Source organism: Mus pahari, chromosome 12 (assembly GCF_900095145.1).
Source record: "Mus pahari chromosome 12, PAHARI_EIJ_v1.1, whole genome shotgun sequence".
Classification (NCBI taxonomy): domain Eukaryota; kingdom Metazoa; phylum Chordata; class Mammalia; order Rodentia; family Muridae; genus Mus; species Mus pahari.
In genome coordinates this window covers 13,162,494-13,179,873 of record NC_034601.1, presented here as the reverse complement: position 1 = coordinate 13,179,873, position 17,380 = coordinate 13,162,494, and the positions used below count along the sequence as shown (strand labels likewise).

The 17,380-nt window shown below is 43.8% G+C and overlaps 3 protein-coding genes across 3 annotated transcripts in view; 2 read left to right on the top strand and 1 right to left on the bottom strand.

Annotated features, from left to right (window-relative positions):
- Snap29 (synaptosome associated protein 29) overlaps window positions 1-11,238 on the bottom strand; it is a 28,818-nt gene extending 17,580 nt beyond the window's left edge. Inside the window, exon 1 of the mRNA XM_021209190.1 lies at window positions 10,883-11,238. Coding sequence (XP_021064849.1) covers window positions 10,883-11,119 — 237 coding nt within the window. The 5' untranslated portion in view covers window positions 11,120-11,238. The remainder of the gene's footprint in view (window positions 1-10,882) is intronic.
- LOC110329537 (prothymosin alpha) lies at window positions 9,194-10,386 on the top strand. Its single transcript, XM_021209192.2, has one exon. The coding sequence runs from the start codon at window positions 9,375-9,377 to the stop codon at window positions 9,708-9,710; it is 336 nt and encodes a 111-aa protein (XP_021064851.1). The 5' UTR covers window positions 9,194-9,374; the 3' UTR covers window positions 9,711-10,386.
- A 117-nt stretch (window positions 11,239-11,355) lies between the features above and the next one.
- Pi4ka (phosphatidylinositol 4-kinase alpha) overlaps window positions 11,356-17,380 on the top strand; it is a 126,482-nt gene continuing 120,457 nt past the window's right edge. Inside the window, 1 exon segment of the mRNA XM_021209064.2 lies at window positions 11,356-11,602. Coding sequence (XP_021064723.1) covers window positions 11,438-11,602 — 165 coding nt within the window. The 5' untranslated portion in view covers window positions 11,356-11,437.

Below are 17,380 nucleotides of genomic sequence, written 5' to 3'. Positions count from 1 at the left end.
CAGACACTCCAGAAGAGGGCATCAGATCTTGTTATGGATGGTTATGAGCCACCATGTGGTTGCTGGGATTTGAACTCTGCACCTTTGGAAGAGCAGTCGGGTGCTCTTACCATCTGAGCCATCTCACCAGCCCTAGACATATCTTAATATGTATATCATATATATATATATATATATATATATATATATATATAAATGTATGTGAGCACATTGTCTTTCTTTTCAGACAGACCAGAAGAACGCATCGGATCCCATTACAGATGGTTGTGAGCCACCATGTGGTTGCTGGGAACTGAACTCAGGACCTCTGGAAAAGCAATCAGTGCTCTTAACTGTTGAGCCATCTCTCCAGCCAGGTAGACATCTTTATAATTGATACAAAGTTAAAGTTATAATTTCTTACCTTGGTACAAAATTTATTTTGATTCATTTTTAAGGCTTTCATTGGTATGAACTTCTTATATTGATACAAAACTTGGGATTAATATTGTTATTCTTAGACATTGTACTTATACAACTCATTTAAAAATACAAATCTTAGACCCAGTTCTTCTATAACTGCTATTACAAACTGTTTTTAGATGATTGAATAATTTGAGTTAAGGACCAGATAACAAACTCATGATTATGTTAGATTCTGATTTAATTAAAAGGATGTTTTTGAGATATTTCAATTAGAAATGGGTGAGAGTAGTCAAAGTTTAACAGTTCAGATTACTTTATATATTATAGAGGGTCTTTAAAAACATCAGAGATCCACAGACTATGGCATTTAATGTTATTTAATCATTTGAGAGTGAGACACATCTGCTCCTGACAGCACCCCCTTCTTGGTTCAAAGAAGATATTGAACATCTTCACCTCTAGGCGAGGTTGCTTATCGTGGCAAGGTAATCAACTGGGCCAAAATTGCCCATTTCATCTGCAGACAAAACTGTCCAAGAAAAGAACATTTTTTACAAAATAGTCAACTATTGGCTTTGCCACGACAGAGTCAGCAGTCCTTCAAATAATTCTGTTTGCAAGTCTGTCAGATGATCCTTGGCCAGAAGGCTCCTAGGTTTTGAGGAATGAGGGGCTGTCCAGGTAGTCAACTGTCTCTACAGTTGTTTGAGAAGTTATCTTTGGTGCTTCCTATATACCCAGGTAATGTTTTAGTCATTCTCAGATTTCTGATGGGGCTAAAGACTAGTTTTAGTCTCATAATCAAACTCAAGTTGTTTAACATTGAGAGAGAGAGAGAGAGAGAGACAGAGACAGAGACAGAGACAGAGAGAGACAGAGAGAGAGACAGAGAGAGGACAATGAGAGAGAGTTTAACATTGAGAAAGTAGATGACATGGTTTTCAGTGACAGGCTTTATAAAATCTAAACACAATCTAGGGATAAAATCATAACTCTTTTTTTTTGGGGGGGGAGGGGGTTTCGAGACAGGGTTTCTCTGTATAGCCCTGGCTGACCTGGAGCTCACTTTGTAGACCAGGCTGGCCTGGAACTTAGAAATCCCCCTGCCTCTGCTTCCTGAGTGCTGGGATTGAAGGCATGTGCCACCACGCCCGGCCCAAAATCATAACTCTTTTAGTTAGAAATGAAGATAAAATACTTTATCTAATTGACAAATATGGACTGGATGTCATTTATATCATACTGTGTAATTTACATGATTGTCATGGCTTTGTTTAATTTATATCTGGGACAAGAAGTTTGGTTTTTTTTGTTTTGTTTTTTTTTTAAATTGGATAGAAAAGGTGGTGTAAGGGGAGGTTCTGATACCAAGGTTTAGTTCCCTAATTGGTTCTTGATTTGCTAATAAAGAAGGCCATGAGCCAATTGCTGGGTGGGAGGTACAGGTGAGACTTCCAGGTCCCAAGAGAAAAAGGAGATGTAGGGAAGGAGCTTTTCTGCCGTGTTTTGGAGGAAGGAGGATGCTACAATCATGTAAGGCCTCTGGGGAGACCTAGGGCGTACAGCCTCTGCTATATGTAGCGGGTGGCCAAAGATGTTTGACAGGGGCTAATTAGAATAATTAGGGAAGAAGAGATGGAGATAATAAATTGGTAAGGACACACATTTCCAGGCAGGAGGTATCTGCTCCCAGCAATAGAGCTTAGTGGGCAAGTTGAGCTGTCTATGTGTCTTTAGTCCGAGGATTCAAGGGTCTCACGCCCAAGCAGAGAAGGGTAGATAGAGATCTGGTTGGGGCTGATCCCTGGAGCTAAGCCAGGTAAAACAAAAGGGAGCTGGGAAGGGGCTGGTAGCACAGCAAAAGTCCCTGGCAAAGGTGATAGTGTGCTTTTTAAAACTACAAACACCACATTCCATGCTTTCTTGGCCTTTATGCTTTCTGACAATAGCTCTGCGTTGTTCAGATGCTTTTGCCTCTGTGTGTTAGGAGGCATCTTGCCATAGAGGTTTTAGTATTATTTCTTTGCTTTATATTTTTGACAACTTGACGATGGTATGTCATGGGAAGGTCCTTCTCTGGTTATGTCCATGAGTTCTAAAAGTGTTTGCATATCTATTTTTCTAGGTCTGAGAAATTCTTGGCTATATTCATTGAATAAGTAGTCTTAAGTCATTTGATTTTATCTTAGCTCCTTCTACCTAATGGCTCTTACGTTTGGTTTCTTGAATGAATCCCAGAGTTCTTGGTAGTTTTTGGTTACATTCACTGTTTTTTGTTTTATTTTGATTCATGTCTCAAACTTGTTTGCCACACCTGAGATTCGGTCTTTTGCTTGGTCTTGTCTGTTGGTGACGTTGTTAGTTTTTTGTTTATTTTTTCCACTTTCACTGATTGACTCTTTCATTTCCAGTATATGTTTGGTTTCTAGTGTATCAAACAAATAAACTTCCTTACCAAACTTTTCCTCTATATTTATAAATTTTTATTTTGTTATTCTTTCCCTTGCTTTATTAATTTTCTTTTGTTTTCCCCCAAAGGTATTTTTTTTAAAAAGATTTATTTATTTACTATATGTAAGTACACTGTAGCTGTCTTCAGACACTCCAGAAGAGGGAGTCAAATTTCGTTGTGGATGGTTGTGAGCCACCATGTGGTTGCTGGGATTTGAACTCAGGACCTTTGGAAGAGCAGTCGGGTGCTCTTAACCACTGAGCCATCTCACCAGCCCCCAAAGGTATTTTTTAAAAAGATTTATTTATTATATGTAAGTACACCGTAGCTCTCCTCAGACACCCCATAGTCAGCCCTCCATATCTGAGTACTCAACTAGCTGTAAACAGAAGATACCGATAGTTTGCACACAGACTTTTTGTCATTATACTTGAAACATCATCACAGTATGGTAATTGTGCACAGACTTTAAATTTATTATGTTGATATGGGGTCTTATGCAATCCAGGTTAGCCTTGAAATTGCTATGTAGCCTAGGATAACCTTAAACCTCCGATTATCCTGGGTCATTTTTTGAGTGCTGGAATCAAACCAAGGCTTTGTGCATGTCAGGCAAGTATTCTACCAACTAAGCTGCGTCCCTAGTTCTTCTCTAGGTATTATCAGTAATCTGGAGATAACCTGAAACAAATGAGAAGGCCCAGAGACAGCAATCTGTGCTTGTGCACTTGGTTAGCACAGAGGGCCCTTAGTTCAATCCCTGGTACTGGAAAGAGGTAGGGAGGAAGGTAGGTTTGAGTAGGATGTGTGTGTGATGTTAGGAGGACTGAAAACTTTGTCCTGTCTGTGCCTTAAAAACAATAAATGAACAAATAGAAGTATATCAGAGATGTTCATGAGATGGAAATATTATGCCATTTTTTCTTTTTTTAAAGATTTATTTAGCCGGACATGGTGGCGCACGCCTTTTATCCCAGCACTCGGTAGGCAAAGGCAGGTGGATTTCTGAGTTCGAGGCCAGTCTGGTCTACAAAGTGAGTTCCAGGACAGCCAGAGCTATACAGAGAAACCCTGTCTCGAAAAACCAAAAAAAAATAAAAAAATAAAAAAATTTATTATTATTATTATTATTATTATTATTATTATTATTATTATATCTAAGTACACTGTAGCTGTCTTCAGATGCACCAGAAGAGGGCATCAGATCTCNTTACNGATGGTTGTGAGCCACCATGTGGTTGCTGGGATTTGAACTCAGGACCTTCAGAAGAACAATTGGTTCTCTAAACCACTGAGCCATCTCTCCAGCCCTATGCCATATTACTTAAGGGACATGAGCATTCAGGGTGTTTGTAGGAGTCCTGGAACCAACTTAGAGCAACTACAGAAAACTACCGAAGTTCAAGTTAAATGTAGAGGTACCAAGTTAATGTAAGGAGGGGCTTTAGTCTATTTAGAGGCTGTGGGACATGCAAACAAAATGTGCTGCCTTTTCTATAAAAGGGTTAAATAAGAGAAATTTCCATTTGAAACATTGTAACCTCTAGTCAGCTCTTCTTATACATGCTCAAGGTTGCAATCTGTCCTCAGAAGTTGTACTTTGTTCATTAGGTATGCCATTTTGAGTTAGCCAGCTGCCTAAGAGTGTGAGACAAAACTCTGAGCACTCAGGCTGAGGCACAGGATCCCTTTGCCTTAGGAATAAAAGCCTTGCAGGACCACTCTGAGGTGGACTTGCCTGCTTGACTTGGCATGGCTACACAGCCTTCTGCAGAAGTAATTCCTTTTGCCTTGATAAAATACCTTGTATTATGCAGTCATTTTCTTGGGACCCCAGACACATTTTTAACATGGTGTTAACAATTCTAACCCAATGTGTTACCTGGGTTTCAGTTTAGTGAGTGAAATTCAGAAATATAGTACATAGAGATATAATATATAGGCAAAATACTGATTTGAATTTATCTTTAAACTCTATTTACTATATCTCCAGCCTCAGGCATTTTTTTTTTTTTTTTGAGACAGCTCTCACTATATAGCTCTGGCTGGTTTAGAACTTGCTGTTTAGCCTATACTGGCTTCGAAATCATAGAGATCCACCTGCCTCTGCTGAGACTGAAGGCATGTACCACCATTCCTAGCTTAGAAATTTTTAAGTTAAAAAAAATTTTTTTTGTACTTTGTCAAGCAAATTTGCAAGAGCTAGTTTTCAGAAGAAAAAGGATAAAGAAAAATTTATCTTCAGAGTCTCCAAGCATATCATCTTCACTGGCTGTTGTGGAACAAGTCAGAACGATACATTTTGGATAAATGATTTCTATAGCATACATGTACTGTTTCTATCTTTCTCCCTGATCCTTCTCTTCATTTTCTTTATTATTAGTGTTACTTTGCAATACTGCAGCTCAAACTCAGAGCTTATGTATGATAGCTGAGTGCTCTACCACCGAGCTACATCTACAGCCCTGGTTGCTTGCACAGGACAACAGATGAGCCTGGGGGTTAAAGAGGGATTCTGGAAGTTTCTATATGCTAGAATCTGAGCTTCTCTGGCTAGAATCCTCCCCTAAAAAAAAGGACAGGAAATGACTGTGCTTCTGACCTCAGGACAGCCAAGGAGGAAAGGGGGTGTGGCAGGGCACATGACAGAGGAGAACTGATAGTGTTTTCCTGTGAGGGCAGGCTGGCGAAGACTCTGTACCCCAGCCATTTTGAAGGCAGACCTCAAATGCTCCGGGTTTGAAGGTGTGCTCCCATAGCTCAGAAATGGGCTGTGTTGACCTTTTCATCTGCATTTGTGAGAATGAGGCCCAGGGTGGGTGTGAGTGGTGTGAACTCCTGGATGAGGAATGTGGCTCAGCTGGTAAGGGTGCTTGCCTGATATTGGCTTACATGTTGGGATCTCAATCCTAGCTCTCTGTAAATGGGGGTGAGGGGCACTGGGACATGCCTGTAACCTCTTGGAAGGAGAAGGTAGAGAATAAGTTCAGGGTCATCCTCAGGTACAGAGAGTGGAAGGTCATTCTGAGCTACGTGAGACCCTGTCTCAAAAACAAAGGACAAGAAAACACAAAATGCCCTCCATATGAAGAATGGACAGACCAAGTGACTATTTATGAGATGATTACAGTTGATCTCCCCAACTTGTTAAGCCCCAAGTGTTTTCTAAATCTAAACAGGAAAAAGAAGAGAGACGATAGCTTAGGAACCCCAGAGAAAGTTCCTCAACTCCTCTTTTCTGTGAAATGCTCCTCAGAGCAAGGGGAAAGAGGAAGTCAGGGAGACAAAGACAATGCAAGGGCTCAGATTGCCTGAAGTGAGGTGACAGTCACATAGACAGGTTATGTTCTGGGGACACTGAGGATTCAGGGAATCAAAGGGTTCTTGCTGCCTGAGCATGGAACGGTTGGTGGGACTTTCTCCAAGACACTCAGGAGAACTTCCTCTCTGCAAAGCATTCTTCTAGTGCCAGGGGACTAACCAAGCCCAAACTCCACCCTGAGGGCTCATACAGTCCATGCAGGGTAGGAGCAAGCCTAATCTGCTTTTCTAATTTGCTAACAACACTGTGGTGCTGAGAACTGAGTTAGGCAGACACATTCCTGCTTCGTTGAAACTTAGTTTCATGTTAAAAACAATAAAAAGGTCATTTCACACAGTGAACCCCCAACAAGGGTTTTTGGTCTGGTTTAAGGAGTGAGTGTAACAGGGAGTCCCAAGGGTGGGTGGGGTAAATGCCTGAGTTGAAGAGAGCAGCTAGTCTAGGCAGCTGGAGTAACTGAAGGGAAGTGGAACTGTGTGTTAAACACAGAAGGGTGTGGGTAGGACCCATGAGACCCAGCAGGAAATACCCAGCAAATGATGTGGAGCCCCCCCCCATCACAATACAATCTACAGCTAAGGCATCCTGGAACATCAGGTAGGCCTCATAATGAGTTTGAAATTAAACTTAGCTATGAACTGATAAGTACATGGATGTCAATCTGGGGTCAGCGCACTAAATTCAGAACTCTGAAATTAATTATCCTAGACCGGGGATTAAGCAGGTGTGTACATGGGATCCCAGTACTCCAGAGTACTCAAGAGAATCAGCAAGTTGGAGGTGAGCCTGGGCAAATTCAATTTCATAAAGGAAAAGAGAGGAAAAAATAAGAAAGGAAGAGAGAAAGAGAAAGAAAGAAAGAAAGAAAAAAAAAGGAAGGAAGGAAGGAAGGAAGAAAAAAAGGAAGGAAGGAAGAAAGGGAAGAAAGGAAGAAAGAAAGAAAGAAAGAAAGAAAGAAAGAGAGAGAGAGAAAGAAAAAGAAATTTCTCATTATTTCTCTCAAAGTAATACACACTCATACTAACAGATTCTAGCTTGGATAGCCAAGTAAACACAGAGCTTGCTGGGTTCTGTGTGAGCCAGAGATTTCCCTGATGTGGAGTGGATTCAGAAACAGAAATTGGCTGCATCAGAGTCACCATGAACAACTCTGGAGGAGCAGGTCTGGTTGCGAAGCCCTCACTGGGAATGCAGCTCCCACTAGCTTTCTAGAAAACAAGAGTTCATCTATGGCAATGGATTTAGTTACTCAAACTGGGGAAAACCTGAGGAGTTTGCCTTGCCACTCCTCCGGGTTATGAGGGATGCCGTCTGTCTTTCTGACCTCTCTGAACTGAATGTCCAGTGTGGCTTCAGGGGCAGGCACTGGAAAGATGTAAGGATGAGTAGGCCTCTGAGGAGCGTGTGCGAGCCAAGGTAGCTGAGCACATTATGTGTCAGTATTACCAGACATCAGTTCTTTCCACTCCGTAGGGGCAAAGTCAATTGAAACCCTAGTCGACTACTGTTCCTTGCTGGGCTCTGCTGAACTGAGAAACCAGGCTCCAGAAAAGATCATTGTAGTATGCTATACTGCTCCAGGAGGGGCAGAGTATCCCAGGAAGGGGAGTAGCTTTGGCTAGGTGGTGATGTTCATGTAGGAAGCAAATTTTATGATATTCACTATTCGGAGGCTGGCTGTATAAACAAATCATCTATCTAATGGAATATAATATGACCATTAGCCTATTCCCCATCCCCCCCCCAACCACCCCTCATTGTATTTAACTACGAAAGAACCTTCAATACTACTAAATAATATACAGGCCAATATGCAAAGAACACCTCACTCAAAGTAAAAAAGAATAAAAGTACTTGGTGTGGTGGCTTGAACCTCGGCACTCCCAGGCTGAGTTTAAGGTTAGCCTAGTCTACATAAAGTTGGAGGAAAGTCAGGATTACATATTGATACTATTGAGAAAAAAAAATAGGTTCTCTTTTGGGGCTAGAGAGACGGCTCAGCAGGTCAGAGTGCTTTCTGTTCTTCAAGAGGACCTACCTGCTCACAGCCTGGCATCTGCATCTGGTGAATGTCTATGATCTCAGCCCTTTGGAGGCTGAAGAAAGAGGATCTTGAGTTCGAGGCCAATCTGTATTACACTGGGCTACACTGTGAGCACTTATCACTTGTCTCAATACAAAGTGACCTGTTTACCAAGACTGTAGGACTCCAATTGATCTGGACTGGAACATTAAGAATCCAGTACACAGAAGCACAACTTCCTAGAGGCAGAACATACATTAGCAGTCAGGGAGACCACAACAGGGAAGGGTAGGAGAAGGTAAAGTACCCGAACAGTGGCAATAGAAACGACAGAGTCCCTTAGTCAGAGAAGAAAATTTGCCAAAGATCAGAGATGAAGACTGGTGGAGGAAGACAATGTTTTGTTTCAACTATTACATTTCAAAACTGTAAAATACTTAAGGTTATTCTTAGCTGATATGTCAGTAATTTCTTCTTCTGCCAAAACACCTATTTTACTAGTAGACTTAGGGGCCATCTGGTGTCTTGGAATAATCTTTATTTTATGCTGGGGAAGATGGTACATGCCTGTAACCCCAGTATCAGAAAGATTGAGACCAAGAATTCTAAGCTCCAGACCAGCCTGGGCTTCATTGGTAGGCTGCCCACCAAGCCAAACTCCTCAAAAAGAAAAGGTCTTAAGAAGTTTCAGAAGACCAGCTCTGTTCCCAGCACCCACACTGGGAAGCTCCTATCTGTCAACTCCAGCTCCAAGGGATTCCCTGGTGTCCTCTTCTGGCTTCAGGGGATACCCTCAAACTGTGCATACTCAAATACAGGTAAATTAAAGGCAAAGCAAAGTTCCTAGTTGCTGAAATTTTCTATGGATGGAAAGAGCTGTCGCAATAGCACATGGTCTACAAAGGTCAGAGTCTAGACTCAATTCTCGTTTCCTGAGCAGGAGTCCAGGCAAGGGGACTTAAATTTTCCTATTAGGAAGGTGAAAAGCGCCCCACTGGCTGCTCCGAAAAGCCATCTTTTCATTGTTCCCGGGTCGTGCTCCGCGCTCGCTGCAGCCTCCTTCGCCGCCCACCGCCTCCTCCAGCGCGGACTCCGGCAGCTCTCTCGCCAGAGTCCTCGAACTCGACTTGAATTCCCTCCCTCGCGGCATCGGACCACCGGCGTGCCCCACCATGTCAGACGCGGCAGTGGACACCAGCTCCGAGATCACCACCAAGGACTTGAAGGAGAAGAAGGAAGTTGTGGAGGAGGCAGAGAATGGAAGAGATGCACCTGCCAATGGGAACGCTCAAAATGAGGAAAATGGGGAGCAGGAGGCTGACAATGAGGTAGATGAAGAAGAGGAAGAAGGTGGGGAGGAAGAGGAGGAGGAGGAAGAAGGTGACGGTGAGGAAGAGGATGGAGATGAAGATGAGGAAGCTGAGGCTCCTACGGGCAAGCGGGTAGCTGAGGATGATGAGGACGACGACGTCGACACCAAGAAGCAGAAGACTGAGGAGGAGGACTAGANAGCAAGAGGAAAGTAACCTTACGCACCGTGACCTGTTCACCTTCCACTTCCCCTCTCAGAATTTAAACGTGGTCACCTCCGAGTAGAGAAGCAGGCCCCGCCCACAGCGGGCAATGCCACCCACGGATGACATGCGCTCTCCACCACCCCACCAAAACTACAACATGAATTGGCAACATGGGAGGAAAAAAGAACCAGAACTTCCCAGGCCCTGCTTTTTTTCTTAAAAATACTTTAAAAGGAAAATTTGTTTGTATTTTTTATTTACATTTTATATTTTTGTACATATTGTTAGGGGTCAGCCATTTTTAATGATAACGGGTGACCAAACCAGCCTTCAGAGCGTTTCTGTCCTACTTCAGACTTTACTTGTGGTGTGACCATGTTCATTATAATCTCAAAGGAGAAAAAAAAACCTTGTAAAAAAAACAAAAACAACAACAAAAAAACAATCTTATTCCGAGCATTCCAGTAACTTTTGTGTATGTACCTAGCTGTACTATAAGTAGTTGGTTTGTATGAGATGGTTAAAAAGGCCAAAGATAAAAAAGATTTTTTTTTTCCTTTTCTTTCTGTCTATGAAGTTGCTGTTTATTTTTTTTTGGCCTGTTTGATGTATGTGTGAAACAATGTCCAACAATAAACCGGAATTTTATTTTGCTGAGTTGTTCTAAAAAAAAAAAAAAAAAGGAAGGTGAAAAGCGGTCAAGGATGTGAGAAGAAGAACACAAGGCTCCCTTTGCTTCAGTACTTCAGACACCACCTGGCACTTGAAGCATACACAGTTCACACTTTAACTGGGTCACTAGAGAGGAACAGCTTGAGGCTTCTGCCCAACAAGTTATATATATAAGTGAAACAGACACCACTTCCCAAATACAGGCCACACTTTGGCATTTTTACTCTCACACATAACATTATTTGGAGTTTACCTTTAACTAGACATGAGGGCAGGGCAGCGAGGGAGGAATTAACCATGCAGAAAAATAGATAAGGAAGCTTCCCGAGGTAAACATCAGGTGATCCTGAGACATAATTCTTTACACTATGTCCATGAACTTATGGTAGGCAATTAGAAAAATCCCAAAAGATCGTAAACAAAATATTTCTTCATCCCGTTTTTATAATGCATTGATTGGCCGGTTTAGCTCAGTTCTGCCCCAGGCTCACCTCGGAAGAGGCGACTCCGATCTTCTCCGATTCATACATGAGAGACAAGGACCTGCTGGTGCTGGCAGCGGTAGCCTCGGCCCTGCGCAACACCTCCTGTCTCAGGTATTGCTGCCTGTCAAGGGGCGCGTCGGGGCCGTCCGGCAGGTCGCGGACGTCCTTCCACGGCACGGGCCGGGTGTCTTCGTCTTCCACGTCATCGTCGAAAGGATTATAGCTTTTAGGATAGCCAGACATAGTGCGGGCGACGGTCTGAACCTAGGAAGCAGGAGGGGCCGCTGGGCGAGAAGTCGATGGCCCAGCGCCGGCGGGCGGATTCACTGTGGCCGCCGCGCGCACCACTTCCGCCAGCACTGTGCTAGAGCCCCGCCTCCAGAGCAACCACTGCGCGGAGCGGCAGAGGGGGACCAGGCCCCACCCAGTGCGGGGGTAGGGGGAGGAGTCAGGCGGTCACGTGGCCGGGAAGTCGGCCGCCTCTGCGCCTGCGCCGTAAGGCCCGGTGGTGGCAAGCCCAGAGCTGAGAACCCAGCCGCCTGCGCCCGGGCGTGCGCTGTGATGGCGGCTGCTGGGGTCCGCGGAGGCGGCGGCGGTGGCGGCGGAGGCGGTGGCGGCGGCTCGGGGTCCAGCTCTGGCTCCAGCACCTCCCGAGGCTTTTATTTCAACACAGTGCTTTCACTGGCCCGCTCCCTGGCTGTGCAGAGACCTGCATCCTTGGAAAAGGTAACCCTGCGTACTGACAGGAGGAGGGGCCTGAGGTGGCAAAGTGGCGGGACGCTGCTAGGGTCTGAGAAGGCTACTTGCGACTAGAGAGGGGCTCCTGAACAGAGGTGGCAGCGACGTAGGGAGGTCGGTGGGAGAGGGTTCTGGTGGAGAGAGGAGTCGGGAAGTCGACAGGACGCTGGGAGGTCTGGTACCGGTGGGAGTGGAAGGGCGGTGAGCTGTGGGCGGGCGGACGGACTACCGCTGTGACATCTCAGGCAGCGCGGGGCTTGTGGCTGCATCGTGACTGCCTGTGAGGCGTGGTAGGATGAGCCAAGGACCGAGAGTCCAATCTGGGCTTTGGTCCTGATTTTTTGTTTTCATTCAGTGACCTTGGAGAGGTGTCTTTCTCGTGAAATGGGACGCCTTCCGCCCCTACTCACTTTTTGCCCTTCTCACTGGATTGTGGAGAAGGACAGCTAAAGCACTGTGTCTGGAAGTGCTTTCTGATCTGCAAATCGTATTATTATTTAAGAGATGGTAGCGTCAGACCGGATCAAAAGATGATGAGTTTCGAGAAGATGCAGCGGCAGGAATGTGCAGTGGACTGTTAGTCGACAGAGAACTAAATTCAGGATTGCTTCAGAAGAGAAAGACACGCCAGTCCTTATCTTGGAAGATAAAAGATATGCTTGGAGCTGGGATAGGAGGTGAACTGGGTGGGTGGTGAAGGGTAGAACCCCAGGATTAAGGAGGCTAACCACTTTCTGTTAGGAAAAAAAAAAAAAAAACAACCCACAAACCAAACAACAACAAAAGGATGTTGTGATAGGAAGAAGACAGATTTTAGTCAGAGCTGAGTTTGGTCTGTTACAATTCCTGTGTGCAGTCCTGAGGAAGAAACTTCCATGCTCACAGCCTATTTGCTTATTTATAAAACATGAAGCTTTGATGAGTTCACATAGTAAGGCCAGACACAACGTGGATGAACAGTAATAGCCAGCTGCTTTTCTCCCAGGAATGTGTGAATAGACTCAACACAGTACATTAGCACTGAAGGGAGGGGGCTGTCTGTGCATTCAACTTTCTGAAAGATGGGAAGAACCTGGGTGACATGTGCACCTGCGCGCTGATGGGTAAACGTGGAAAGGCAGAGTGACCTGGTCTTTGACCTTGTAAGTTTTCAAACTTGATTTTATCGCCTACCTGCAAGGTGAACAGGTTCTGGAAGATCTAATGCCAACTTGACTTCTGGCTAAAGAATGAATATAGACTGGACATGGTAGCATGCACCTGTAGTCCATGCTACCGAGGAACAGCCCAGTATCTGCAGAGGTGCTGAGCAGTTGCTGCTCTCCAAGGGAGTTGGTATCTCAGTACTCATGTGTGGCAGCTTAGGACTGCTTGAATGCTTGAAGGTAACTCCAGTTTTAGGGCATCAGAAAGCCCTCTTCTGGTGTCCATGGGCACTTGCATGCATGAGCACATACAAGCACAAATAAATAATAGCAACATTTAAAAAATATTTATTTATTTATTATATAATTATGCTGTAGCTGTTTTCAGACACACCAGAAGAGGGCATCAGATCTCATTACGGATGGTTGTGAGCCACCATGTGGTTGCTGGGATTTGAACTCAGCACCTTCGGAAGAGCAGTCCGTACTCTTAAGCGCTGAGCCATCTCTCCAGGCCCCAACATTTTAAAATAAAAAATAAAAGATGGTTGAGGAATTGTGGTACAACTTAGGCAACATATCAAGATCCTGACTCAAGAGGGGAAAGGCAGGAGTGTGTGTGTGTGTGTAAGAATATGAGTTTGAATGGTAAGGCCATCTAAATTTACATCCCTTATTACTTGTATTTTTAAACTTCTTTTTTGTTTTATGTGTATGAGTGTTTTGCCTGCATATGTGTTCTGTACACCATATGTGTCAGTGCTTGCAGAGGTCAGAAGAAGGCATCATTGGATCCTTTGGAACTGGAATCATGTGAACTGCCACACCCATGCAGGGAATCAAACCTGAGTTCTCTGGAAGAGTAGCCAGTGCTCCTAACAGCTGAGCTATCTGTCCAACCCCTCATCTTTGTCTGTTTGTTTGTTATATACTATAATGGGCGTGTGGAGGTCACAGGACAAACTTGCAGATAACAGGTCTCTCCTCCCACCATGTGGGTCCCAGAGATTGGACTCGGGTTGTCAGGCTTGACTGCATGTGCCTTTATGAACTGAGCAAACACCCCTTCTTCCCCCACCCTTTTGGTGGAGACAGGATCTCCTCACAATATAGCTTTTCTGGAACTCCTGAGTAGACTAAGCTAGCCTTTAACTCACAGAGCTCCACCTGCTTGCTTCCCAAGTGCTGGGGTTGAAGGTGAGTGCCATTACACAAGCACAACTGGACAAGTCAGTTCCACATGTTGATTCTCTCTTGCAAAAACCGAAAACCAAAACACAGAACAGGACTTGGTAGGGGTGTTAGGAAGATCAATAAAAACCATCCTAGGATGAGCTTGAGAAATATTTCAGCAGTTAAGTAAGCTCTTGCTGCTCTCCTAGAGGATCCAGGTTCAAGTCTCAGTACTCACATGGTAGCTCACAGCTGTCTGTAACCCCAGTTCCAGGGATCTGATGCCCTCTCCTGTTCTTCATCGGTACTGTATGCGCATGATATACAGATCCACACATAAGCAAAACACTAATGCACGTAAAATAAAATAATACACCTTAAAACAACAACAACAACAATCATGTTTACATCTATTTAGAGAAGTGGGAATTGGGGGAGCGGAACTTGTGGGAACTGTTTTGCCATCCACCATGTGGGTTCTGGACTCAGGTCTTCAGGCTTGGTGACAAGTGTCTGTACAGTAGCCACTGGTTATCTTGCCAATCTGAACTGGATGATTCTTCAAGTTATTTTATTTTATATTATATGTATGAGTGTTTGGGCTGCGTGTATGCTCGTGCACCACTTGCATGGTGTGCCCATGGAGGCCAGAAGAAGGCATTAGAATCCCTGGGGCTAGTGTTGTAGGTGTTTATGAGTCACCATGTGTGTGACCCAGGTCTTCTGGAAGACCAGCCTATGCCTCTAACATCTAAGCCATCCCTCCAGCTCCTGAAGTGGATGATTCTTAAGATTGTCCTGTATCTCTAGCAGTAATAGCTTTCTTTCTCATTCAGCAACTGAGAAGTGCACTTTGAACTCAACTTGTTTCTTTTTGCTCCTTAGTCATAAAAACATGGCAAGGTGAGTAAGATGATAGACACAGATGTACACGCTAGATAAATGTAAAGAAAAAAATTAAAAGAACATTATAGGAACTCTGGATGTAGGTGAGTGGTAGTGTGCTTGGAGGAGCACTTGCTTATCATTAACAAGGCACTCAATTTGATTCCCACTAACCAAATCAATGCAAACCAAAACCTGATATTCTTTCATTGTAACTTTGTTAATTTTGTTTTTTGTCATAATTGCTTGGGTTGTCAAGATTACAGTATAATGTAAAGTTCTTTTTTTTTGTTTTTTGTTTTGTTTGTTTGTTTTTTTTCTTTTGTTTTTTTGAGACAGGGTTTCTCTGTATAGCCCTGGCTGTCCTGGAACTCACTTTGTAGACCAGGCTGGCCTCGAACTCAGAAATCCGCCTGCCTCTGCCTCCCGAGTGCTGGGATAATGTAAAGTTAATTAATACTTTCCTGCATTCCCTAAAAACACTTGTTTTGGAAAGTACTTATAAATCACTTTGTGCAAAAGAGTTAAGAGAACAGATCCAAGGCCACTGTCTTTGCAGGGTTTGCTTGTGAGTTTGGCCCATGGCTGGTATCTGAGAGTTTTGGCATTTGAACTGTTACTTCTATTACCTGTTTGGTAAGCATGATATGTTGTGCCTAAAGTCTCTTGTGTATGGTATATGATTTATGTAAAATATCTTCTTTTCTTCTGGAGATCTGTTTGACAATTGGTAGGTATATGATGACTGTGTGACTAACCAAAAAATCAGTACTATACAGAGAAACCCTTTCTTCAAAAACCAATAAACAAACAAACAAACAAACAAACCAAAACCATTACATGTGTGGGAATTTTGCCTGCATGAATGTTTGTGCACCACATTTATGCCTGGTGCATATGGAGGCCACAAGAGGCTTCAGATCCTCTGGAGCTGGAGGTGCAGATGGTTGTAAGCTGCCATTTATCTGCTGGGAATTGAACCCACATCCTCTGGAAGAGCAGCCAGTACTGTTAACCACTGATTCATGTCTCCAGCTTCAGTGAAGCATGGGATTCTTTTCATGGTCTCTTATTAAATTTAGAAAGTTGGATTACCAGTTTCCTGGGCAGCCTCTTTAGCTGGGTGGGCTTGCAGTACAGCTACAGCTTCATCGGCCTTAGAACAGAGAGACTATAGAGACTGCAGCCTGTGAAATAGTTCAGTTACTAATCTTCACGTTGATTTTTATCAGCAAGAGTAGGATGCATGGGTTAAATAAGAGGAAATAATAGTTTACCCAGCATTTGCTTTTGCTCCTTTGGTGGGTCAGATACTAGCATGGAAACAGTGTGAGATTTCTGACCTTAATATGAACAGCTGACTGTTGTATAGTCACTTGTGACAGTGTGTTAAGGTGTTGTTGAGGACTACAGACTTCTGAATGGTGTGGACAGTGGAAATAGCCTCCTCTGCGGCAGCAGCTGTAGGATACAGACCCATTGCCTGAGTTGGCGTGTTAGTAACACACTATGTTGGTGTGACTCAGGAGGAATCTCCTCAAAAGTACTCAGTGATGGTCTAGGTGTATCTGGGCAGACAGCACCCATCATATTTTAGAGTGTACTGAGCTATACAGTGAGGCCTTGGTCTTAGTTGAACTATTGGGCCAGAGGATAGTATGCCACACAATTCTGAGTCTGTGGCATAGCCATGAAATAACCTGAAGGAGGTACTAGGTGGTAGAGGTTAATTACAGTATCGGGCATAGCTTGATTACTTGCCATTCTCTACATATAATGGTTAATGAAATGAGCCAGGCTCTTTGCACTGAACTTAAACTGAACTTAAGCTAACGAGGGTCGCCTCTGGGCATACCAGCTACTGTAAAAAAATTTTTTTGTAGTAGTAGTAGTAGCAAGGAACAAATGTGTTTAAACCTCACAGGATGGAGAAAAATAAGGGAAGTCTGTGCATTTTCCTAATAGGACCTGTGTCTTTTCTCCTTGCATCCAGTTTTTCAGTATAACAAATAAATTTAACTGTGAGTACAACAGTATGTTTGTGGGACCTCTGAGACAATTTTGTAAAATAGGGTTCTGTAGGTGGCTTTTCGACGTTTATTGTGACTTCCTGGAATCATCTTGGATCATTTTGCTTTGCTCTTTTGTGTGCGTGTTGTTTTATTTTTCTCACTGTATAATCCTGGCAGGCATATAGATTAGGCATGTAGCCCTTGCTATGTAGATTAGGCTGGCCTTGAACTTGGGGCAGTTTGTTCTGCTTCTGCTGTGCCTGGCCCTCATCTGAAGTCTTGAGGTTGTATTAGGATAGGAATTGCTGTGATGTTTAGTTCTAGCAGATTCATCTGCTTACTTCATCCATCTACTTTAAAATAGTTGATAAGAAGCCCTTAGCCATTCTAGGAGGGCAAATCTCAGACGATCTTGGAGGGCTTTCTTAGGACAGCAAAAATGGAGACATGTGAAGATCAGTGCTGAGAAACTGACCTCTCCCCTCTCCCCACCTCCCCCTCTCCCCACCTCCCCCTCTCCCCACCTCCCCCTCTCCCATTTGCTTCAGTTT